We start from the raw sequence: 25,803 nt of genomic DNA on the forward strand, positions 1-25,803 counted from the left end.
TGTGCTTGCATTCATTTTTTAAGAGAGAGAGAGGGGGGGGGGCATGGGGACATAAACTTGAGTTTACACTTTTTTTCCTAGTGGAGGGTATTCCCCTTTATCCCTAGCCTGGCCTCATAACTTGGCTATGTTCCTCATCAAGTAGAGGCTGAGAGGAAACCAGCAGTCAACGAAGAGAGTTGACAAGAACAGGCGATCCTTCTGGTCAAGACATGAATGTATGAATTATTCATGAGCATTCAATACCCTAATCCGCAAAGTCAAAGTTAATGACGTCATGGGACCAAGTACATTTGCTTCTGTGGTATGGGATTCATTGATGCAAACGATATCTATGCTGATTGGCCAGAAACAATGCTTAATATACTATACATGTATGTAAGAAATACAAGCCAGGTTCCCAAAGGTTCTGTGGCTTGTGATCACCCAGACTTTTTATTAGTCTTTTTTCAGATTTTCTGATATGAACATCATAACAGACATAGAGCCTTGTCTATAGGCTACTTTATCCCAGGGAGAATTCACAATTTTTTTTAAAAATATGAATGGTAGTGCAGAACTCTCCACCACTCCTTCCTTGATCGAGTACAGTCCGACCTCTCTTATCCGGACACGTTGGGACCAGCACCAATCCGGATAAGGGATTTATCCGGATCTGGGAGACCCAATATTAAATACACGCAGCTGCGCTACCGACTGCCTCCCCAGGCCACCGGCGGTAGCTATACTATTGTAGTGGGCGTACGGTAAAGACAATATTCACTGCAGAGTCAGTGCAAATTATAGGCATTGTTTTTATGGAAATTAAATCGATCGATGGCCAAAACTCTTGGATAATTTACCTGCTAAAATGACTGAGGTATACATCTACCATACCTCGAAAGAAAGAGAATGACTCGATGAAACCAAGTTTTAAAATTAGATCATCGCGGCGGGTATCGCAGCTTCGCGATGTCAGCCATTGTTACACTGACTGTAGGCTCAAACATGATAGATGGCGCTGTCCGTATTGAGGCCTAAAGTGAGCTAGCAAGACATGTGTTGTTTTTCCCGCGAAGCAGAAAGAGAAACGTGATGAAATGTTTGCGCTGCACCCTGATTTACTGGAACTTATTATTCCTAAAGTTATTTTAGTGATTTGGGTGAGATATTTTCATGAAAAATATGTTTGGTGTAGGGTGACTATGTTGGGAAATATATGTAATCAAAGTGAGTTTAGATTGATATCTCATATCCTCTAGATTAAAAAAAAAAAAAAAAAAAATCTCGGCAAGCGTGCGTCCGGATAATAGAGAGATCCGGATAAGGGGAGGCCGGATAAGAGAGATCGGACTGTAGTTAAGAGACAAAATCTGGAGGAGAGAGCAATATCCTAGGTGCCAATCAATTGGGCACCGCTGTTAGTAAGCAAGCGCAAAATATGGTCCAAGTACATTATGACATGCCACAGATAGCTGGGACAACACCATATGATAGTGATAGGCATTTTTATAGCACCATCTTTCCAGAAATAATCTGTTCCGAGACACACTTTTATTATTGCCCCAGCTTTAGCTCGAGCTGCCTTCCAGAGCTCAGTGCATTCAAGGAATCAATCCTGCCAGGTACTCATTCACCTCACCTGGGTTGAGTGCAGCACAATGTGGGTATATTTCTTGCTGAAGGAAAACATGCCATGGCTAGGATTCAAACCCAGAACCCTGTGACATGTTCACACGGTATGCACTGTAAAAACTGCGGTGTTAAAACTGACACCAATTGGTGTTAATAGAGGACCACACCCTTAGGTGTTAAAATTACACCCTAGAGATTAAACATAACACCAAAGAGTGTAAATGTAACAACAAAAGGTGTTGTAATAACACATATAGGTGTAAAACTAACACCACATATTTAACACCGGTGTAAAATAATTGGTGTGGCCCTCTATGCACACCGGTTAATACCACAGTTTTTGCTGTGTACACAGTGTCATGAATACTGGTGTGAATGGACAGTTGTGAAAAAGGATATTGAGCATCTATCTTCTCCCCTCTGACAGCAGTCTAAACAGATCAGTCTGAACATGAGAGAGTGACAACTGGAGGGGGAAAAGAGGAGAAAATAAGAAAGAAATACACCTACCATATGCATTCTCTGTTAATTTGAGCAGAATCTTCATAATTCATAATGGTATCATTGCCCGGAGGTGTAAGAGGCATTAGAGATGTAGATATTTCCGTCATGAAAGACCAGTGCAGGGAAAACCCCTCGAGGGTCCACGACTGCGGACAATGGAGGGGAAATGATAATGTCCACTTCAAGGTGACGAAACCGATGTTTGGAGACCGATATTACCCGTCTTCAGTTTCAAAGGAAATATGGGCCAATTGCATTGTTAATTAAATATTCATGTTTTGTGCGGAGAAAGCTCTTGCATCAGAATATCATAGCAAAAAAGTTTGATACACCACCTCACTCTCCTTTTAGGTCTATAGTTTTCTTACAAGGCTAAGTTACATGGATTCATCATCATTGTATTCATGATTGCGTGTATGAATTGCCTTGCTTCAAGTGTAGAGACATACTTTTTTGTAGTTCCTTTCACAAGATGGGGTTGGGACAAATAGGAATGGATAAGAAATTATGGCATTGGAATTAGTGGAGTGGAGGGAGTGGGTGGGATGAAACAGGAGTCCCTGGATGTTGAGTGGAGGATGGACCTTGTGAAAGAATAGTATGTGATGTTGCCATGGTGTTGACATGAAGGCTCAGAGCACTGACCTGAAGGGGGTGGGGGGTTAGGATGAGAGAGAGAGGTGGACAGGGAAAGCAGGGTTTGAAGAAAAGAGGAGGAGAGAAAGAGATTAAAGTAAAATAAAGAAAGATAGGGCATGGGGAGGAAAGGAATAAGTGGTAATAGGAAGAAACGAGAAAAAACAAAAAAGGACAGAGAAGGAGAGAGAGAGAGAGTGGGGAGGTTGTATGTGAGAGAGGAGAGGGTTGAGTGAAAGAGAGAGATTGAAATACATAGGAAATTAGACTTTAGTTCTGGTAGAGGGTGGTAGATAAAAGGGAATAGAAATTGAAGAATTCTGAAAAACCCAAATAGAATGAATAAAGAAACACACACAGAAAGCATGCTAGATAAATCAAGGGTTTCAAAAGAGTGAGGAGGGAGAGGAGATAAGAAAGAAATAGAGAGAAAGGGGGAGGGGGAGTAAGGGCAAGAAGATGAGATGAGAGTTCAAGATGCCTCAGTGTATAGATAGTGGCATTGTGGGCCAGGGTAATGAAGCTAGATTGAATTTTATGAGCAGGAATTGGCAAGATGCGCGGAGAATGGATGCGCTTATTGAAGGTAACTACCGTCTGGTTATTGATCACGGGATGGTGCTCTCGGCTGCACCGGGGGACGGTATTACAAGGACGGTTTGTTGGGATACGAAAGCAACGATGTTACGTGCCCTTTTGAATCCAGTAGCATGACCCTCTGTACCGAGAAATTGGGTATTATATTCATAAGATTCATGAAGAGATTCTGTTGGCTTAAAACAAGTATTTTTTGGTTTCATTCATGTAGAATGTTAAGCCCTTTGTGATGTCTTTAATTTCTAATAATGGTTCTTTACCTTCACTTTTATGGAGATGCCTAATACTATTCCACAATCAAAACTCAGATGGAAAAAAAATTTAATCCCAACAGTTATTACGAAAAATAGTAGCACAGTTTCCACGTAGCTTCCAAAAGAAGAAAGGAGATTACAGTTCTATTCTTGTTTTATATTTCATGTAAAGTATGTGAACTTCCGTATAATACACAGGTGGCTTTTTTTATTTATTTGATCTTAGATGAAAAGCAGTGTTGAAGTATGTTTGCTTTATGACAACGTTTATAGATTTAATTTTTGTATCCCAATGATGGAAAGAAAATGATCCCAGATTCACCAAATTATCCTGTTAAAAGTTTGATGTTAAACTTGAAATTCATTTCAACATTTAATGTTTTTCTTTGACTTCTATCAGTAATTTTTGAATCAGAATAGATTTTTGTTTCAAGGAAAAAAGTAAAAGCATCGTCAATCATTCATCCTAAAATTAATGATATTTCTTTTTTTTTTTCATGAAATTTACGGTAGATATTTTTCAAAGATTTCAAGGAGTAATGTTTGAAGCAGAATATTTATCATCGTTAGAGTATAATCTTTCATGTATAAATCCTAAAATTAATGATTTTTCCTTTTTTTATTTTTCAGCTGAGCTTGGAGACTACGACCCTCAGGACCACCCAGACGGCTATATGTCTCAATTTAGATTTATTCCATTCCAAACAGAGGACTTTATTAATGAAGTACAACATCAACACAAAGCAAACTTGTAAGTTGAATTATCACAGTCGTAAAATTGATACAGCTCATTATTCAGTAAGCTTGTTATTCTAAAGGTTTGATATCCCAAATAATCATTAGTCTAAACTTCAGATTAATATGCCTTTAGACTTTAAAGGCATATTAATTTGAAGGTTTATTTATTCTGAAAAAGAAAATAGGTTCAATGTTCAGACTAAAGTACATCCTGGCGTATGCAAATTACATGCTTAAGAAGAACGAACCTTCTAAATAGCAAGCATATTCCCATATAACACAGATATCTTTCACAAAATGTTTTTTAGATCAAGTTAGAAGCAAGGCTTCTTGCCTTCACCAACCTTTTTATCAAAGTTATTCCATTCCAAACAGATGAGTATAAACATTTTTATGTCTCGCAAAAAAGATACCAGTCATAACACAAACAATTTTTTTTTGCATTAAAACAACACTTCTTGCATCTGAGCATTTTTTAAATAAAGAATAATTCCATTCCAGACAGATGAATTCGTCACCAAAGTACAACTGTTTTCTAAAGCAAACTTATTTCGACATGAATTTGTGTCTCCATTTCCTGGATTTGATTCCATCTTGTCTTTTAATTGCCCCATCTCAAAGACCGCATCCTGTTCCCCTCTATTTCAGAGGAGATTCTTCTTCAGAGATAAGTGTTTCCTCAAGGACAGTATCACCTTCGCTCATAAAACACTTCACCTCTTACAGGGGAAGGCCATCCTCAATGTAAAATTGGTTTTAATGAAATAAAAAAAAATGAGAGGATTATGTTGGATGATGATTTTATGAAAATTCATATAAAAATGTAAAAGCTATGGATTTTCAAAGTCTTTGTGTTACATATGGAGGAGCTGCCCCATATTTCATGTAATATGATATCAATCCCCATGTTCTAATAGTTCATGATTAAAAGCATGTATGGAAAAACTGTAATAAACTCTTGAACAATATCGGTCAATATATCCGATGTTTCGGTGAAACTGAATATGTGTCCCACTGTCAACATATGGTCAAAATCAACTTATTTATTATTAATGATTTACCAGACTTGGGTTGATATTGACCGTTTTTTTTTATATTCACCATCAGATTGATTACTTTGACCAATCCTTTTTAAGATTTAACACGTTCAGAGTCTGAAACAACCTCCATCTCACTAGCCAATGGTTCATAAAGATCAAGACGGCCAGCTAAAATTTGTAGTTTCAAACCTGTGTAGCAAGTAAAAATTTAACTTACCGGCAATTTGACAAAATAACTTTTGGTGAGCTAGTTGAAAGAAAGCTGGCAGCCTAGCCATTTTTTTTTTCAACTAGCCTGTCCAGTGGGTGTTTCATAGAGCTGTTCGTAAGTTAAGAACGACTGGCGATCCTTTCTTGTGGTAAATGGTATATCCATTGGTGATGGTTTAGTAACTAAGAAAGGATCACCAGTCGTTCTTAAAGTCGCTCTTAACTTACGAACAGCTTTATGAAATGGCTCTCTGGTTGGAAAAAATTAAGCGCACCCCCTGATCTTAAATGCACAGGTATAGACTGATTTTCATAAGCGGAATTGTATGTAGGTGGATTGCCCCCTTCTCAAAGATCACATCCTGTTCCTCTCAATATCAGAAAACTATCCTTTGGAGTACTTCCTGTAGGATGGTATCACCTTCGCTCATAAGACACTCCATCTCATGAAAAGATGTTCATACCTGCTCCAAGTGTGTATGGTCTTTAGAGTCAGAAGAGCATTTGGTCATATTCGTAGAAGGGCATGGGTCGAGGGGGGGGGGTGAATATATCGCTTCAGTCCACCAATGTATGGAAAGCATAACTAAAAATGTTGTGCAATAAGGTGGATTTGCTGATTGAATGCAATTAATACGAAGGTAAGTTTGCTGGTTGGGATATGAAACAGGCATACTGTAAGATTAAGAAATTACTAAATCAGAGAGAAAAAATATTTTTTAGTATATACAGAGCATGGAACTGTATTGCTGTATATATTCGCAACTAGAAAAAAATTGTATTAAAAATGTGGTTTGCTCCAAATGGTACATGTGGAAACCAATTGGTATGGCTTGGTTAATCATGGGTGACCCAGCAAAATTTCTTGAATTCTTGATTCAAAAAATATATATGTTAGGAGGAAATGTAAAAAAAAAAATTCTTCATTTGAATTTATTACAAAGCACATGAAATGATAAACAAATTAATCTTCCTGCCCGTGACAGACTTGAGATTCATTGTGTTCATTGTCGTCTGTCTCCAATATCTTCCCGATGTTCTTGTAGACTGATCCTCCTTCTAGCGACATCTATCAACCTAGTTCATAGGATGACATGTCGGAGAGGAAACTACTTCAGCCATTGGCACTTTCCTTCTTTTCATAATAGCCTCCCTGGGTTGTACAAATTAGAAGGGGAAAATTACAATTTTTAACTCAAAGTGCTGAAAGAGTCTGTGCTCTGATTTGTGTGCTTGCTGGTAGTATGCTGTTGAAAATATTTAAACAACGCTGATTACTATGCGAATAGCACAGTAGTTGTTTAACAAGTGTTTGAAATTTTAAACAACCATGCTTGATTATTGATAATTAGATATTTGAATTAAAGTTTTGTTGTTTAAGATTTTTAAGCTCTTGTTTAAAATATTCAAACAACTACTGTGCGATTCAAATAGTAAATAGCATTGTTTAAAAAAAATTACAATGTATTTCTCAATGGGGCAAAAGGCCTGTAATCAGGAGGCTTTCTTAACTCTGGTTTTCTTTGAAAGTTAAGAAAAAAATATTGCAAGATTAAATGAAAGCATTTGAGAGAAAAATATATATTGAAATAGTGGCAACTTCTCACAGATCTACTTTGTTGACTACAACTGTATCTTAGAAAAATTCAAAAGAGATTATTTGGTATAATTTTTTGATGCAATTTCTCATGTTTGTTTGTTTTAGGTGTTGCAATACTTGTGCATTATAAAGGAAGTGTTAATGTCAAATGAATACATAATGATAGAAAACAATTGGACAATTGAATTATTTATGTACATATGGTCAGTGTTGATACATGTCTGCATATTTCAGTTGATATTTTGGACACAAAGCAATTATATTTCAAGTGAATTGTTCTAGGATAACATTGATATTGCATTCAGATACATCTATCATCAAACTTAAGATGCTTCAGGGTGCAGAAAAACCAAGTGAATGAATTTCCTCAAAGATATTGAACACGTAGCTTCCACAAAGAAATGCTATATACCTGATTGAGAGCTCTGCAGTATCCACATCCAAAACCTTAGTAGTAAAGTTTTTCAAGTCACTGTGGCAAATCTCCTGTGATTTTACATATACAATTTCAAATGTTCCTTGAGGTAGTGTGTCTTCTTAGATGAAAGGTTGTCACAAGTTCAAGGGTAATTGTTATTTCTTGATATTAATCCATCTATAACTTCCTCTCCACAACAGCGGCCAGCTTCCGGCAGATGCGGAGTTTCACTTTCTTAACACGGTGAAGAACCTGGAGCTATATGGGGTAGACCTTCATCATGCAAGGGTAAGTTGACAGATCCATGGTCCCTTTCATATGTAAAATTTAACTTGGTTAAAATCCGATAAGACAGGATTAAACTATAGGTTGCGATGTAGAGTTTGACATGCATCAATGCGAACAAGTTGGAGCTGCTTTTTAAAATCTTACTCAGGATATTTTTTGATGGGAGGATGTCATTTTACATGCACCTTTCCTTTAAGGTAGAATATGAAGATAGGGGTGAAGGGGAGGGGCAAGATATTACCCCGTGCATAGCATCCCATTCTTCTATGATACCTCCCTTCTGGTTTCGATGAAAAGCTTGAGAGCATCAGAAAGAACCATATCTTACTTATTATCATCATTCCCTTTAAGGTAGGAGAAGAAGAGAGGGTGAAGAGGGGGGCAAGGTAGTACCCCTTTCATAGCATCCGATCCTTCCGTGGTACCTCCCTTCTGGTTCCGATGATAAGCTTGAGAGCATGAGAAGGAACCGTATCGCTTCCTTGGGCGTCACCAAGAAGCTCATCTTTTAGGAAGGGGAAAGAACCCATCATGGAGTTGTTATTCCAGGACAGGAAGAGCCAGAGTGATGTCATCTTCTTTGGACATCCCTCTTCTAAAATCTCATACTTCAGAACAGCCAATAAAGGAGCTTTCTCAGCCTCAGCACCTTCTCTATGGAATAATTTGCCGTTAAATTTAAGAATTACACAATCACTGGAGACCTTCAAATCTAAACTCAAATCTTATCTTTTCTAACAGTATTGATTATTGGCACTTTAACACTCATCCAAACTTTCTCATTCTTTCTTTTCTTGTGCGCCTCGGAATAGAATATTTCTTGATAGATGGCGCTATATAAATGCCTGTTATTATTATTATTATTAACTTTTCTGTTTATAAGGGGGAATAATTTCATTTTTCTAGACTGGGAAAATAAATTTTTAAATAGATTTTACTCTAGGACTGAAAATATGTAGGAGAAGTGATGCCATCTTCTTTAAAAAGAAAACCTCTTTAAATTCCTTACTCTAGAAAACAACCACTAAAGGAACTATTTGTATTAAAAAAATATATCCCTTATCGTTTATTTTGGGGGAAAATTTCATCTTTCTGGATAGAGAAGAGAACTTGTCATAGAGATAGTATTCTTTACAGGAAATGTCTAAGAGCTTTAAAGTGATGTCATCTTCTCGAAAACATTTCCCTTAACAAATCCTTTACTCCACCGAATAGCCAATAAAGGAACTGTTTGTATTAAAAACATATCTGCCCTTTATTCAAGGGGATGATGTCATTTTTCTGGACAGGAAAAAGGATTTGTCAAATAGGTGTTAGTCTGGAATAGATAATGTCTAAGAGTTTAAGTTATGTTCTTAACAAAAAAAAAACTTTAAACAAACATTGTACCCAATGGTTGTGTTGTCTTTCTGGTCCATCGAATCAAGTCAGATATCTGAGCAGGTTCTTGTGCATACAGATGTGACAGGTCTGCACAGATGTTTCACAGTCAGTTTCCAATCTGGGCCCCATCTCACAAAGAATGAGGATTGATCCAATCAACCCAAACTATATGGAAATCCAACAATGTCATGATATTTTCTACAGGAAATTTGCACTATGTACTTTGTGAACATAGATAACAGGGTGCTGTATAAGCACTTGCCCGCTTGCCTGGGGCAAGTAAAAGTTAGAGTCGGGCAAGTGTTTTGAAGTAAAGACCAACACTACTTGCCCGAATTGGGCAAGCAAAATTCTCAGAGTAGAATGACCAAAATTAGGGTTGATAAATCATATCTAAATTTATAAATTTGGTCATGGCGGGCAAGATAGAATCACTTTGGAAAAATAAATGCAATAACAAGGTACATCATTTCATTTAAAAAAAAAAGATTTTTAAGTCATACTTTTAATGTAAGGGCATTCAAAAAATAATTCTTTCTATGATGCTCTCCCTAAATATCTTGAAAAAGAATTTCAAACGTCATAAATATTTTTCAGTCTATCCAACAACTGGGATGTCATTTTAAGAGCGGAAATTATTTCCAAAAGTTCTTTTCTTTGAACATTTCTCGCATGCCCTTGAACAAATTCCACTCAGAGTCCCGACCAGCAAACCCAGTGTGTTTACGCTCTCTGCATCTGTTCTACCTCCGTCTGTAACGATTTTCACATTGAAAGGTACAACGTAATTGCAACAGACGTAAATTCTTGGTCTCCGCTGACTGACCATCCATCACGGTGTAATATACTCATAAGATATGCCATCTATCCCAACTATGGGGGAATTGACATACCCTCTGTGTACGCCATGCATTTTCATTAGTGTGGATATGGCTCGAAAGTGACATGTATTTATTTCTGTTTCTATTTGTGTGCAATCTGTATGTCTGTGATCATTCTTTGTAATGTTGCATGTTCTGTTTTATGTTATCGATCATTATGCCTCTTCATTGTCGTAATAAATTGATATAATTTTCACCTTTGGGCCTATTAACATTCCTTGTCTTTTCTTTCCTTTTGACTGTTTTCTATCTCCTTGTGATCTTCTTTATTTTTTCTTGCTCATTCTTTTATTTTTCTAGTATGTGTCTCTTTCTCCTTTGAAATTTCCCTCCCTCCCTCATTTTTAGAAAGTCTGACATATCAAAGATTTTGTTGTTGTTGACAAAATAATGTACTATATTTTGAAGAAAAAAATTATATTAAAAAATATTTACTAACAATACTTAAAAAATGCTTGACTATTTACGTGGAGCACTACTGATCTGAATGAAATGATTAATTGAACTCATCGTACCTATTAGAAGTATGATACCGCACTGCGATGTGTACAGGTTCAACAGCGAGCCACTACGTGAGTTGCATTATGGGAGACTCAAATCTTCACTTGCCGCATGGCGCGGCTGCTGAATAGTTCTATACTATTCGCATATCACCCAAGACGCTCATGTACTAGTGAGCATTTCAGATTTGACATTTCACAATCTTTATTTTACTGCAAACACTGCCAATGAACAAGTTAGCAGTCAGCAGTATAAATAATTTTGAAGTGAAAACTTTGTTGTTTCTTTAACACATCTTCCGAATAAAAGTTTTATTTTCATTTTACTTCTAATCGGCTTGAAACATCACTTTTTTCATTTTGTCGTAGCACTTTCATCGACAAAGGAGTGTTACTTATTAATAATGTCAACATGAATGGGGGATAGATTTATTTTCTGATATCACTAAAGCCTAATGTACATATCACTTGCTTTGAATATCAATTACATGTATTTCTCAACCATTGCTTTGTCGACAGTTATCGCCGTTGGAATGAAATTGTAACCGAAATGTAGACAAAGAAATCTGACCTCGACGACAGCACTACAAATCAGAACACCAACAAAAAACATTGTACTGCATTGAAGCATTTAATGAATCTTCTTTGTTTGATGACATGCCATTGCTTGCCTGATTGTGCAGCATGACCCAGGAAGTAAAGGTCATCATGGGGGTGAATGTCCTACATGTCTGAATGGAAGCCATCGTGGCATGATGATTTTGATCTCCAGGCATTGCGTTCAAGGCAACTCCTGTATCTCTGCTTTGAGAGAATCATATGAAAACTCAACTTAGAAAGACTTGATTTTGACAACCAACCAAAATCAAATGAATGCAACCATACTTATGAACTAAAGAGCTTTTTAAAACCAAAAGTCCAGGATGAAAATTTGGTACTTGAACATATCCTTGAAGCCATCAGAGAAAATGAAAATGAATGTTGCACCTGGTTTCCCTTTTTGCTTGTGGGGTTGTACTCTATCAAAAAAAACCCTCCCATCCCTCTCTTGGAACAATGGCAAGGGAACGGAGGATGGAATATTGATGAGGTTCCAAAGCTACCCCAGCTCTGTTCAGACTATGGCAGTTTGTTGTTCAGTTTTGTGAGATGAGCCTAGGCTAGTTCCCTGCATCTTTTTGTCGTAATCTGAATCCATCATAAGAATGTCAGATGATATTGCCAAGGGCAGCGTATTATAATTAGAAGGGGGAATAATTTAAATCCTTTTTGTGCTCTGCATAGATAAAAATTTGAATTTGTGTGTTGGTATATGAAAAAGTTGATGTTTAATACGAAATGACAAATTTTATCACAAAAACTTAAATTGTTAAAATGTTTCCTTATTTTTGGTGAGAAATTCTACACATGGAAGAGCCGTGGTGTAGTGGTTCTGACTCTCGCCTTGTAAACAGAGGGTCGTGTGTTTGAATCCCACCGCGGTCTAGTGTCCTTTGGCAAGGCATTAATCCACACTTTGCCACTTTTGACCCAGTTGCTAAATGGGTACCTGGTAGGATGCGAAAGATAATGTATGTTTGAATTTACCAGCGCCATAATGAGGCTGCAATGAATGCTCCCCAGGGAGTGGAAATTGTGCACTTTTCGTGCGGGATTGAAATGAATCCAATGACCGGGGAAATAATATGCTGTAAAGCACTTTGAGCAGTTCTGGCAAAAGCGCTATATAAAAATTGGCTATTGTTATTAGAATAGTAATTAGTATTGAAAAAAAATTATAAGTGTAATTTATCCTTTTTATTTTTTTTATCCTTTTTATTTATTTATTTTGATCCTTTTTGTTTTTTTATCCTTATTATTTTTCTCTTAAAATCATGATGCCCTTCTCCCTCCTACCATGGTCCTGTTTCATAAAATTTTGTTATCAATTACAACTCACAGGCTATAGTTATAAGCTACTGAAATTCTACATACTGATTGGCTGAGAACAAATTTCAAATAAAGTTGTAACATTTGCTTAATAGAATACAAACTTGATGAAATGGGGCACTGTTATCTTGGGAAATGGTGCCAGCTTTCCTAAATTCTCTAATATAAAATGTGTAATGGGGTGTGTATGTTTCCTTCCTGTAATTCAGCTAAAGATCTTTTTTATTCAAATTCTTCTGTTTGATCTTGTTAATAAAACAATTATTGTTGCAAGAAAAATGATTTCCTTCTCATGCGTCATTTAAGCCATGGTTTCCCCCGGTGCCCTGTGATTGATGGGAATCGTATAAGCAGAAATGTTCTCTGGCCTTAACAAGGGATTTCACGGGAGGCCAAGCGTAGTAATTTCCCACCTCGGTGCCATTGTGCAGTGAATGTAAGCGAGTCCATGCACGGTAAAAGGAACATTCAATCATGAAAAAACCCTAGATGTTCCGTGATTAAATGTGTGGTTTCTTGAGACCCCCGTTCATACTGACTTAAATCATGGACTTATCCAGCATGACTGTGAATACAGGATTCAATTCTGGATGCAATCCAGGGGCCCGTCTTACAAAGAGTTACGATTGATCCAAACAATCGCAACTATGGACGGCCAGCAACGTCAACATGTATTATGATAACTATGATATATATATTCATGCATTCATTGTTTTCTTGAAAATTCACTATGCTTCTCTTTGTTTACAAAGGACATTGTGCAAATTTCCTATAAAAAAATTATGATACTGATGGATTTCCAAAGAGTTATGATTGATTGGATCAATCGTAACTCTTTGTAAGACGGGGCCGGAGGAGACACTCTCATCATCATTTGTTCTCATGGATTTGTTCACTTTGTAGACCAGTTCAGTTTTGACCAAGACCAGAATCACCTGAAGGTTCTTGTGAGCTTTGAGGGAAATTTGAATGTATTGAAGAGCAATACGAATGTGTACGGTTTCATTTTTGTGCCATCATTTGACTGTGTTGCCCAACTCATGTAATCTTCCATAAGTAACAAGTGATCCAACTCACTTCTGCATCTGAACAAACATAAAGCATACCCCTGAACCGGTTCAGTTGATCGGTCTTACACAGGACTTGCTCCTGAACATGGACCTTGGGCTGTGGTCTTCTATTGCTTGATCAAAGAAAGCCAATATGAACAGGGCCATCCACACTCCGTTCCACACAAATTGGCAACTCTCTGTTGAACTTTTGGCTCTCTGGCATTAGTCATACGTACACCGTCTTGCGGCTGACGTTGCCTCGGAAAATTTGTAAAACAGCAGTCGATCGATTAGCACTCATGTTCTTCAAAGCCGGGAATACATGAATATGTGGTATCATACATGAAGAATATTTTGCATCCTGACATCGGTCTTGGTATAATCATGGTGTCATTAAAACATGATTCATTTGATGTTTTATAGATGAAATTGTATAAATGCGCTAGTAGAGCCAATAATGAAGGTGTCATGTTGAAGTGAAAGGGAAGTTGCAAGGAGAGGTAGAAGTAAAAATTGTGAGACATCAAATAATATCCATAATATTCAGGATGAATATCATAGAAAAATATCCCCTGCTATTAAAAGGAATAGTCGTGAAAACAGAAAATTCCCCCCCCCCCCGGCTGAGCTTTAATGTGTAGTCCCACACATCAGTTTCTGTGTCCAGGACATGTGACTCACGGGAATTAGATATTATTTTTTGAAGATGTAGGTGGTTCCAAAATTTTACAGCAGTAATGCTGAGGTGCTTTATATTCAGTATTTTGTAACCAGTTTTGAAATAGTTCCTTCCACATTTCCATTTGATGACAGGGCCCTGTTACATAAGACTTTGCATTTCATCATAAGGGATGATTCACGGGATTGGATGCATTGATTACTAGGCATCATTAATTATAAAAATCAGCCCCTCGTTCAATCACTCAGCTTTATGTTATAGGGTTCAAAGCTTAGTCAACTAACCTCTTTTTAAACTGAGATAGTCTTGATGATTATTGTTTCATAAGAACTCTCATATATTCAGAAGTATTTTTCAGTTCATAGTATTGCATTTGATTTTTTTTGGGGGGGGGCTCATCATTGCTAATTGTTGATTTTAATCTCAATTAAAATTAGTCCTATGAAACTAATTACCCAGTATAATAATACCTCCTTGAAATTGATTGTTGCATAGAAACTCTTTGTGGTGGAAATATATCACTATTGCTTGTCATTATCAATTGTCATTATTGATCGTAAGTACCAATCAAAAGGAATATAATCATTAATGTTGTTTTGAAAGCTTGGCATGTATATATGTTTAATTTCCTATCGTAAAGTGAAACTGCACTATGAATGTCTTTTTAATTCATTATACATCTAGTGGATGATTTATTATGTAGAGGTGTTGCTGGTTGGGGGACCACCCCCCCTGTAATTCTTCTAGTGATGAAAAAAAATGAAGAAAAAACAAAAGAAGGGGGAGGTGAAAAGAATGTGTTGGGTCATGTACAGTTGTAGCTATATCATACCCAGGTTCCTATAGAAATGAAGTCACCCTAAGCACCCCCCCCACTCTCAAAATATTCAGGTTCTGCCCATTTACAGTTGATTGGAGCATGTGAGATGAGCAGTTATGTATGAAAAGACAATTTTCATTAGGTTGATCAGTAACAAAAGAATGAGGTAAAATAAAAATCGAAACAAACAATACAGAAAATTCCATTCAAATGAAACTGAAACATTGCCAAGTCCACCCCAGAAAACTGTTGATTTGAATCAATAGGAAAAAATCAAACAAACATAACGCTGTAAATTTCATCGAAATCGGATGTAAAATAAGAAAGTTATGACATTTTAAAGTTTCGCTTATTTTTCACAAAACAGTTCAATGCATAACTCAGCGATATGCAAATGAGAGAGTCGATCATGTCCATCACTCACTATTTCTTTTGTTTTTTATTGTTTGAATAATACAATATTTCAATTTTTACAGATTTGACAATAAGGACCAACTTAACTTAACCATAAACTGTTAAAATAATGGTAGTTCCACATGTTCAAGGAGAAATAAAAATTTGTTTCACTTGAAAAGGAGGAGAAAATTAGAATATTTCATTTTCATATAATAAAATACAAAAGAAATAGTGAGTGGGTGACGTCATCAGTCTGCCAATTTGCATACCTACCAGGATGTGCATATAACTGTTTTGTGAAATCAAGCGTTACTTTGAAATGCCATAACTTTCTAATTTTACATCCAAATTTGATGACATTTTCTGTGTTATGCTTGTTTGATTTTTCTCTTTTTATTCAAATCAACTTTTTATTGGGATGGACTTGTCCTTTAACATAATCTATCTGCAAATGAGTGAGAATGTAATGAAGGAAAAAAAAAATCCTCTCCTTTTGTGGTTTCTATTAGATCTCAACTCTTTTTAATGTTTTTATCACTGGCTTTAATAGTCTCCTATGTAATGAACTTGATTAGGCCTACTCTTATGAATGTTTGATAGTGTATCTCCATTAAAGTTTCATATCTCCATGCCCTGATAATGCTCAAACATATCTTCCATCAGTGGGCTACTCAAACCAGAAGGCCATGCTACAAAGCTTAGTGATTGATTCTAAAGCTATTTGTAAGATTGATTGCATGTACATAATCAGTAGGTGGTTTCAGACCGCCTCGAAGTTCGCCAGTTCCAGGTATTCTCTGATCGGGAAATTTACCCCGATCAGAAAATACCAGGTATTTTGGTAATGTGAAAGCAAACTACGCGTAATCTCCCCGAAAGAAAATACCCGCTAAATAGTAGGTACTTGGCGAAATTACGAGAACTTTCGTGGGGATTTTTCCAAGGTCGCAGGTATTTTGGCGATGTGAAAGCAAATTACGGGAACTTTTATCCCAGCGTGTCGTTGGGCGCAGCGGCGTGGGTGGCTGCTGGGCTAGTGATTTTGAATCTCCCGCCTTGCCTGCTTATCAGACCACACTGCGCATGCTCGTAACTTCAGGAACTTATCCCGAAGGATGTGTTTCGGGGCGGTGTGAATGCAGGAATAATTAACGGGTATTTTTTAGCCTTAAAAAGTTCTCGTAATTTAACGGGGATTCTTGTGATCGAGGCGGTTTGAAACCGCCTAATGTAATCAAGAATAACAATCTTCTCAAGGATCATGCACTTTGTCGTGTGTTACCTGCCCCTTGTATTACTTTCTACAATGAAATATACATGTGAATTCATGTACAAGTAATGCGCTCTCTGCATGCATTTTCAATGAGAGAATGAACATGAGAGGAGCATGTGAATTATTGATACGCACTCCCAGTGCATACAGACCCAGTCAGCAATCTTTGAGCATGATTTACACTCGATTTTACACTCGAGCAAGAACAAAGGAAATGGTCCAGTGAATCTATTGTTACAGGCCCAAAGCCCATCATCAATAAACTGATTCATAAAGAAATGATGGAGCAAAGATGACAGTAAAACTAAATTACAGTAGTTGCAGTAAAACACTGATTTCGTGAGAAAGTCTGTAAAACCAAGATTAAGTATTACTATATCAACGTCGATCTAGATCTGGTACAGTTACATAAACTGAACTTTTTGAAATTATAAAATCTAAGCTGAATAGCAATCACACTGAAGTTTGCCAACACAGATAGGCACACGTGGGACAGTGTATATTATACTGCTGGAATAAAGACCCGATGGAAGTGCCCGAATCCGCGCTTATTTCTCAGCAATTACACAATTTCTTCCAGAATCCTTCGGCACATATTTTTTATTCATATAAACAGACACTGGGGTGGTCATTATATTGGATTCTGTAAAAAGTCATTTTGAGATCGTTACCACAACTGGACTTTATCTTTAATTCATTATGGCTGTAAAGAACTTTGGTTCCGAAAGGTATTATATCTACTTATAAAATTAAGTTATGGATATTAATTAATATACGATTATTCAGGCAGGGTCATTTCTTTGAACAACAGTTAGAGCCTTGTTTTTAGAGCAACAAGGGCGCTATATGATTTCACGTATATATACTCATAGTAAATTATGTGATACTGTATTTATAAAAATGCATTTTCTCTTGAAAGGGACAAAAGTAATTAATTTTAGTAGTATTAAAAATATTGATATTTATATTGCACTTTTGAGCAAGGTTTCAAAGCACTGTAGCACCTTTTGGAAGTGAGGCAGTTATACACTGCACTTATCATAATTTTATACATATTTTAATGCAGTTGTGATATACATCTGTATCATGTATGTATTCCAATTCATTTCAATATAAATTTGATTTTTAAAAAATGTATGCCTCTTTTTTATTTTATTCTGTATATATTGTGGGAAAACCAGGCCCCCATTTCATAAAATTTAATATCAATCTTAGATTTCCATATTGGCCAATCAAATTTCACCATTTCAGTAGCTTATAACAGAATTTTGCAGCTTGTTATTGATAACAGGCTTCATGAAATGGCCCAGATTACTGATTGAATCTTGAATGAAGAAGTGAGCCCTCGTTGGTTTTTAAGGGTAATGAAAACTGACCGAGCTTGTTGAGCTTGTCAAAATCCAATTTACTAAACCAGCAAAATTGAACTGCAATTTAAAAGCAGTGCTCTTTCAACATGACTGGTAGTGCATTGCATGTAAATGTAGGCAAACTACTTCAGTTTCAGTAATGCAGAGAACATGGATGTCATGAACATGTTGAAGTTTTGCTATTTAGGAAGGGGGCCTGTTAGAGGGACCACTGATTTATACTGATGGATTATAAAGTAGATACTAGCATAAAATGTAAAAGAATGTTTTTTCTCAACTTCTTCACGAAAGTGAGGGTTGAAATGTGGAAGAAAGGTGTTGAGGGAAAGCTTACGTTCATGGCCCTTTCTGATTCTTGGTCTAAATTGATTTTACATGTATTTTCAGGTGGATAGTTTTCTGAATATTATGTAACTGAACTGTTCAGAGAATGAGGATGTAATATATTTTTGTCGGCCGAAATTAGAGATTGGTTTAAATTCAATATATCTGAGAATATCCTACCATTATATATTCATTATTCTGTATTTCTATCAATGTGTTTGTGTATTGTTCAGGACACACTAGGTTCAGAGATTGACATTGGAGTGGTATCAGCAGGTCTGAGCATATTCCAGAATGGTTTCAAAATCAACACCTCTTACAATTACCATTACTACAATCCCATTATTCTGTATTTCTGTTTTGTGTTTGTGCACCATTCAGGACACCCTAGGTTCCGAGATCGACATTGGAGTGGTATCAGCGGGTCTGAGCATATTCCAGAACGGTGTCAGAATAAATCAGTTCTCATGGGCAAAGATTGTCAAGATCTCTTTCAAGAGGAAGCAGTTCTTCATTCAGCAGAGAAGAGAAATCGTAAGCCAGATATCTTTTAAGACCCTGTCCCATCGAATCAGGGTCCCTGTTGCATAAAAACTAAGTATTATTGTAAGTTTGCCATCTAATGGTAACTACCTGGGTAACAATGCTCAACACTCAACAGCCAATCAAAATCAAGGATTTCATCAATTAAAGTTACCATTAAATAGCAAAGTTACCATGGTAGTAATGATTTGGGTTGGCATGTCCCAAAGTTTACATGACAAAAACAGCGTTGTTGGAGCGGTCGTGGAGCGGAGAGAAAAAAAATCATCACCGCTCGCTCCCGTTCACCATTTTCGATGTCGATTGTTTTTATTTTGTTTTCGATTTTTGTTTTTTATTTTTCCCCCAATTTTGTGAGCGAAATTCGACCCCCTCTCCCTACCGCTCCAACAACGCTCGGGCGGTGTGACCATGCCTTAAGACTTACACCTCCAGTGTTCACAAAAGACTACACCAAGCATTTTACACCAGTGATAAAGATAAAATAAATTGGTTTCATCAAACAATTGTTTCATGAGAAAGTCTTTTAAATCAAGGTTAATTGTAATCATATATATCTGGTACATTATTGTAAACTTATCTTTGTGAAATCATGAAATCTTAGCTCAAAACCGATAAATTCTGATGATCACTAACACATAATAGCTTATGTGGGACAGTGCATTCATATTGCTTGGAAAAATGCCTGACATTTGATAGATTCTGTGCTAATTTGGCTCATTTCACAGCAATTATGCATTTTATTCCAGAGTCATTTGGCACATTTTTCTATATACTAGGGTGGTAATTTTATTGGATTCTATTCGAACACATTTTGAGATCATTACCACAACTGGTATTTATTTTTAAATACATGGTGTTATCTCAACACCTTTTGATATATATTACACATTCCATTATCTTAACACTAATTGCTGGCTTTGGCGTTATATTTCGAACTCTATTGTATACACTTAAAAAACACTGACTGGTGTTTGCTACACTAGTTTTTATAGTGTAAATCAACAAATTTTCCATGGAATTTGCTCTTATGCTAATTGATTCTGCATAAATATGCTCATGTTAAAGATTAAAGAGAGTACGTACAAGAGCATTTCTAAAATTACATTTAAAAAACGTCTAAAATCACTGATGGTGACTTTGATATGGTAATGAATTACCATGAGTATATCATTCCACAACGCATCAAACCACATCTTTTCTGGAAGTTTATTGCATTGTCCAAACTGTCATTGATGATAATTTTTAAGCAACTAGGCCAAACTACTTCAAGTATAATGTTGATAATGATGAGAACTGAACTGACTTTCATCTACCTTTCCAATGGAGGGTCTTTTATCAGGCCTGGTCTTTTATTATAGTACATGTATTGTTAGTGATGGATTAGTGACAGAGTGGTATTGACAATTAATCAGGTAGAAGTGCTACAACTTCTCGTCAAAACTATACATTATGAAGCTTTGGAAATTGGGTGACTGGTTCAAGTCATTCAGTGCAAGAAAATCAGATCAATTTACAATGATGGTTTTGACCTCTCTATTAGAAAAGAGAAGTTGCTCAAGCAGGCTAAGTCAATCAGAAGAGTTTTTTTAAGTAATGGACTTTCATTTTATGCCATACTTAATATGATTTATGTTAGAGGTTTCAACAAGTTATATTTTGAACATATAGTGTTTGCAAGAGAATATTGATTTTCTGTCATTGTAATTTGTAGATAGATAATGAGCAATGAAAGGAGATGGAATATTGTTGGGAGGATCGACCTTTGTCTTACCAAAGGCTTTAGTACATCAATTAAAGGTCCATTAATAAGGTGTAATTTACCCCCAACAAAGAGTTGAGTTGACTAAATAGAGACAAATCATACAAGCATTTCTCTGAAAATTTGTATCAACATCGGATGTGAAGTTTGACATTTTTACACCTATATTCACAAAACAGTAATTGCAATGATACTGCTGTACCAACTTCATTGTCAGTCTTTTGAAGCTTTAATGACGAATCTGAACCTTTCATTTTTACTTGCATCTATTTTCCTATTCTTTTCCAGGGTGAAACGAGAGATATGGTTATAGGGTTTAACATGACCAGCTACAGGGCGTGTAAAAACCTGTGGAAGTCATGCGTAGAGCATCATACGTTCTTCAGAATGGTAGACCCTCAACCTCCTGCAAAAAGGAGAACGTTCTTTCAGCTAGGATCAAAGTTCAGATATAGGTAAGACATGATGATGGTGGGTGTAGTGGTTGTGGTGGTGGTGATGGTGGTGGTGGTTGTGATGATGGTGGTGATGATGATGATGATGATGATGATGATGATGATGTTGATGATGATGATGATGATGATAACGATGATGATGGTGATGATGATGCTGATGGTGATGATGGTGATGGTGGTGATGGTGATGATGGTGATGATGATGATGATGATGACGACGATGATGATGATTTTGATGATGATTATGTTGATGGTGATGATGATGTTGTTGATGATGATGATGATGATGATGATGTGATGATGATGGTGATAGTGACAGTGGTGGCAGTGGTGGTGGTGATGATAGTAGTGATTTTGATGATGACAGTGGTATTTAAGTAGAGAGTTGGATGTTAGCAGTGGAAGTTGTATGGTAAAATGCTCTGTTATGATATTATTGACTTGGATAATTCACCATTTATGCCCTTGCAGTTCAGGTACAAGCAAATATAAGAAATTGGCAGAATGATGATAAAGAATATCAACATATAAATACATTAGACTATGTCCTGTAGTCACATTATTTCTTTTCTTTTACCTTTTCAAAAACAGTGGTAGGACGGAGAGTCAAACGATGGAGGAGACAAAGAAGAGGTTAGCGGAAAAAGAAATTAGCAGGTATGAATGTCATCAAGTATAGATAGAAATGTCAAGGAGCGCTTTTTCTCTTACTAGGATTTCACCAGGGACTGAACATTCCAAATGTGCACTATACATCTACCAGAATAGGACAAATATATAGCCCTGGAAAATGAACATAGAGCCTCCAAATTTCCATCAAATCCAGTGTATGGAATGAGCATATTTGCTCTGGTGTGCTAAAAAAAGCATCTCTACCAGAAGCTAATGTAGATGATGCTCTGAAGTTGACCCGTTGCAAAGCATATAACCATCGCTAGATTGTTAAATAATAATGTGTGTACAGTTCTATTATAAAAGGGGATAATTATTCAGTCAAGGGGTTTTATGGGGGTAGCAATTCTAATTTGTCAAACTAAACAGATTAATTGGGTTTTGATTTTATATCAACTATACAAACTATTGAACTAATCTGTCATATAGCAAACGTATTCCTATCCACACTTGTATTAATATTCATTTCACCCAAGCGCATTGCTTATACATGTATATGTCAAAAACAAAACTATCACATTTTCTTATTATGCAAAGGTGAAATAGCTTGTCGGACCTAAACTTTGGAATTCTTTATCGAATGAACTCAAACATTCCCCCACACTCCTGTCTTTCAAACAGAAATATAAATTTTATCTATGTACTCCATAAGATAGTTTTATATTTGCCTCTCCCTCCCCTTTATTTGTCTTTTACTTTCTTTTGCTTTGTCTGGGGTTTTTAAGTTAAGTATCTATTTTTACTGATGTAATTTATGTATTCCATTTTTTTTTCTTTCATTGGGGATTGACCTTGATAGATCAATATGGCCTTTGTCAATCCCCTCCACATTTTGATTTTCTATGTTCTTTTTTTATGTATATATTGTTACTATTTATACTTGTATTTGTTATTATCTATGTATGTACTCGATTGTAATGTTTATTACATGTTTTTTTACTCAATATGTGGAAATAAATTGAATTGAATTGAATTGAAATAAAGATGTATTTACCTCCCCCCTCCCTCCGAAAAACAAAAAGAAATTGAAATGTGAGGTCTTGTCATTGCGGAGATGACAAGTTACCCTGTATGTGGTCATCACACAGTTTATCACTCATCCATTTGACATTTGGAATCTATTTTCAAGAATGAAATCATGCTCCCATGTGAAGGTGAATTTATGAACCAAATGAACACATCCTTTCATCCAATTCTCACATGAGCCTCCATTTTTTTTAAATGTCTAAATATGAATATGACAATGTTGAATGTGTCATAGAACTATATTTCTTTATCTTCAAGGTAAAGTCTACTCTAGCCTTTATTTTCATCATGAAGTATACCTTGCAGCTCATTCTAGAAACTGGGTCTATAAAAAGTTAGAATAACAAATTTGTGAAAATATTGAAAAGAATCCTTTAAAATGGATTTTAAAATGAGATGCGTTTCAGTCAGCCAAAATGCAATCATGAACTTCTGATCTTTTCTTCTAATTGTAAAAGAAAAGAAAACCCTGAATTTTCAATTTTTCTAAAACATGTAATTCAATATTCTGCAATGCATTTCTTGTATTCTTTTACCTAAACACGTATTATACTTTTCTTATTGACAGCATTTCCATTACTTATTCATCTCTTTTCCAACCAATACAATGCATTAAATGCTATGTGTCTTCCCCTGTCAAAATCTTTTAGTTGAATTTGTATTATTTCTTACATGCAAATGAGTCTTACACCCATCCTTTCTTACAACTGTTGTGACCCCATGACCTCCACTTTGACCCTGATTGACCTTTGCAGGTCATCGCCTAACAAGAGGGCATTCAGACGGACAATAGGGGGAACGGTAGCCGAGGTCATCAGAACAGAGACAAGAAGTCTACCATCAAGAACAACCCAAAAATACAAGCCCCTCAAAGACAATCAGTGAGTTTAGTTTACACTTTACACCAAACTCAACACCACAGCACCATTTATACGAGATTACATATTCATGGGATACTGGTTTGGTGTTGTGCTTGTTGATAATGGTTCTTATAGATTGATAAATTCACTCTGGATTTAGCACCAAAGTGTTAACACCCTAATCAGTGAGTTTAGTCTAAACCTTGCATCAAAGTCAACATCCTATTAAAAGCAAAGTTGACCCAAAAGTCAACACCAAAACATCAGTATTTGATGATGTATGCATGGTATATTGGTTTAATCTGGTGTCATACTGGACTGGTGGTTGTGGAACTCACTCTGGATGTAACACCAAATTTATTAACACTTTAATTATATATTTGTATAAGATGTCCTTGGGTGTAACAGTTTTTATGTTGGTGTGTTTATTGAAAAATAACTTTTAATGCCAGTGCAGTGCAGATGGGAAAATATTGGTGTATGTGCTTCATACGCATGGTGCTGTTGCTTACTTTTAAACTTCTGTTTTCATAAAAAAAGACTGAAGTGGTAAGATGTCTGAAAAATTTCCTTAAACTATGTTGAAATCGGTTATATTTTCAGGTGTTTCTGTTTTCATTATGTTTAAAAATATGAAAATGAGAAGTATCTTCCTGCTGTTTCATTGGGAACTAATAATTGCTTTTACATTCTCTCTGTCTGTTTTTAAATTATGCAAAATTTATCATTCATTTGAAAATTACAAAAAAAACCTTTGCACATGAAAAATGTAGCCGACAATTGTAAAATGTGTGTCTCTATCTTCACTTTCTATCTCACAATATATCCTCAAATGTGATTTTAAAAAGGAACAGAAATTGAGCATGTTTGGCAATCTCTTCTAAATGTGTGTCCTTCAGTTGAAATTCACAGCTGCCTCCAATTGCATTACAAAAATGTTGCACGCTCACAATAAAAACAACTATGTACTTATTGTCATCTTTCTGCCAAAATTACAATATTAGCAACTTTTTCATGGGAATGAATTATTGTAAATATGGGAATGATTTTTGCTCCTTTCTGTGTCTTCAATTTCATCATCGTTATTTCTCTTGCACTATGATGATGTTCTTTGGCGTGTTTCATGTAGCATCTTGTCTGTGGTTTTCTCTGGCAAATCTCTTCTGAGCCAATCAGATGCAAGGATTTCAATAGCTTGTAACAGTTTTCAGTGAAAATCACATTCATGAAATGCTCCTCTGGTTTTTCTTGGCATTCACTGTTGTGCATGTGTTGCGACTCAATTTCTTCTTGGGTGTTAAGAGTAAATGCCTTGCTTGCATGAACAATATCACTTGTTTTCTTGCTCACAAACTTTTGCATTATTATTGGCAACTTTTGGAGTGTTGCATGAAAAATGGGAACATTTTCTTTAGGGGCAGACCCCTTTACCTTTGCAAGCGCAAGCAAACATGCCTACTGGCCCATATTCAAGCAATTTTGAATTTCCCAAGTTAAAGGGGAAATATTCTCATTTAATTATCCCGCTTTCTTGGTAGTTTCATCTTGGCATGAATGCTAAAATGTAAAACTTAACCAACAATTTGCACCCCAAAATTACTTTCAAATCACAAACATCATTCTGCAGTGATTGATTAAAAAGCAAACGAGGCCTTTACTCACCCCTTTATCCTTCGACTGCATTTAAGCTGCACATTTCTTTCATGTTACACATCCCCCGCTCCTCCCTCTTTTTCTCTCAGCCGAGTGCCAAGTTTTGATGGCAAGATTCCACCTTCGCCCAATGGGAAGCCTAGGTAAGTTAATCCCAGTAGATTACCAACAGACGACCAATCAAGCAATCAATCAAGCAGTTAATCAATTAGTCAGTCAGTCAAGATTATACTCAGTCAATCAACCAATCATTCATCCATGCAATCATTGACCCATTCAATCAAATGGCAATTCACTCTTATTTAATTACAATAATAATATGAACA

At 36.1% G+C, this 25,803-nt stretch overlaps 1 protein-coding gene across 2 annotated transcripts in view; it reads left to right on the forward strand.

The window, feature by feature from the left end:
• Positions 1-25,803, forward strand: part of LOC121426201 (tyrosine-protein phosphatase non-receptor type 4-like) — a 118,666-nt gene that overhangs the window by 75,782 nt on the left and 17,081 nt on the right. Inside the window, exons 6-12 of one of the 2 annotated variants that reach the window (XM_041622412.1) lie at positions 4,236-4,356; positions 7,812-7,899; positions 18,888-19,040; positions 21,100-21,266; positions 21,858-21,923; positions 23,720-23,845; positions 25,567-25,620. In XM_041622412.1, coding sequence (XP_041478346.1) covers positions 4,236-4,356; positions 7,812-7,899; positions 18,888-19,040; positions 21,100-21,266; positions 21,858-21,923; positions 23,720-23,845; positions 25,567-25,620 — 775 coding nt within the window. The remainder of the gene's footprint in view (positions 1-4,235; positions 4,357-7,811; positions 7,900-18,887; positions 19,041-21,099; positions 21,267-21,857; positions 21,924-23,719; positions 23,846-25,566; positions 25,621-25,803) is intronic. The other variant, XM_041622413.1, reaches the window with a different exon arrangement.

This window comes from Lytechinus variegatus, chromosome 13 (assembly GCF_018143015.1).
Source record: "Lytechinus variegatus isolate NC3 chromosome 13, Lvar_3.0, whole genome shotgun sequence".
In the NCBI taxonomy this organism is placed as follows: domain Eukaryota; kingdom Metazoa; phylum Echinodermata; class Echinoidea; order Temnopleuroida; family Toxopneustidae; genus Lytechinus; species Lytechinus variegatus.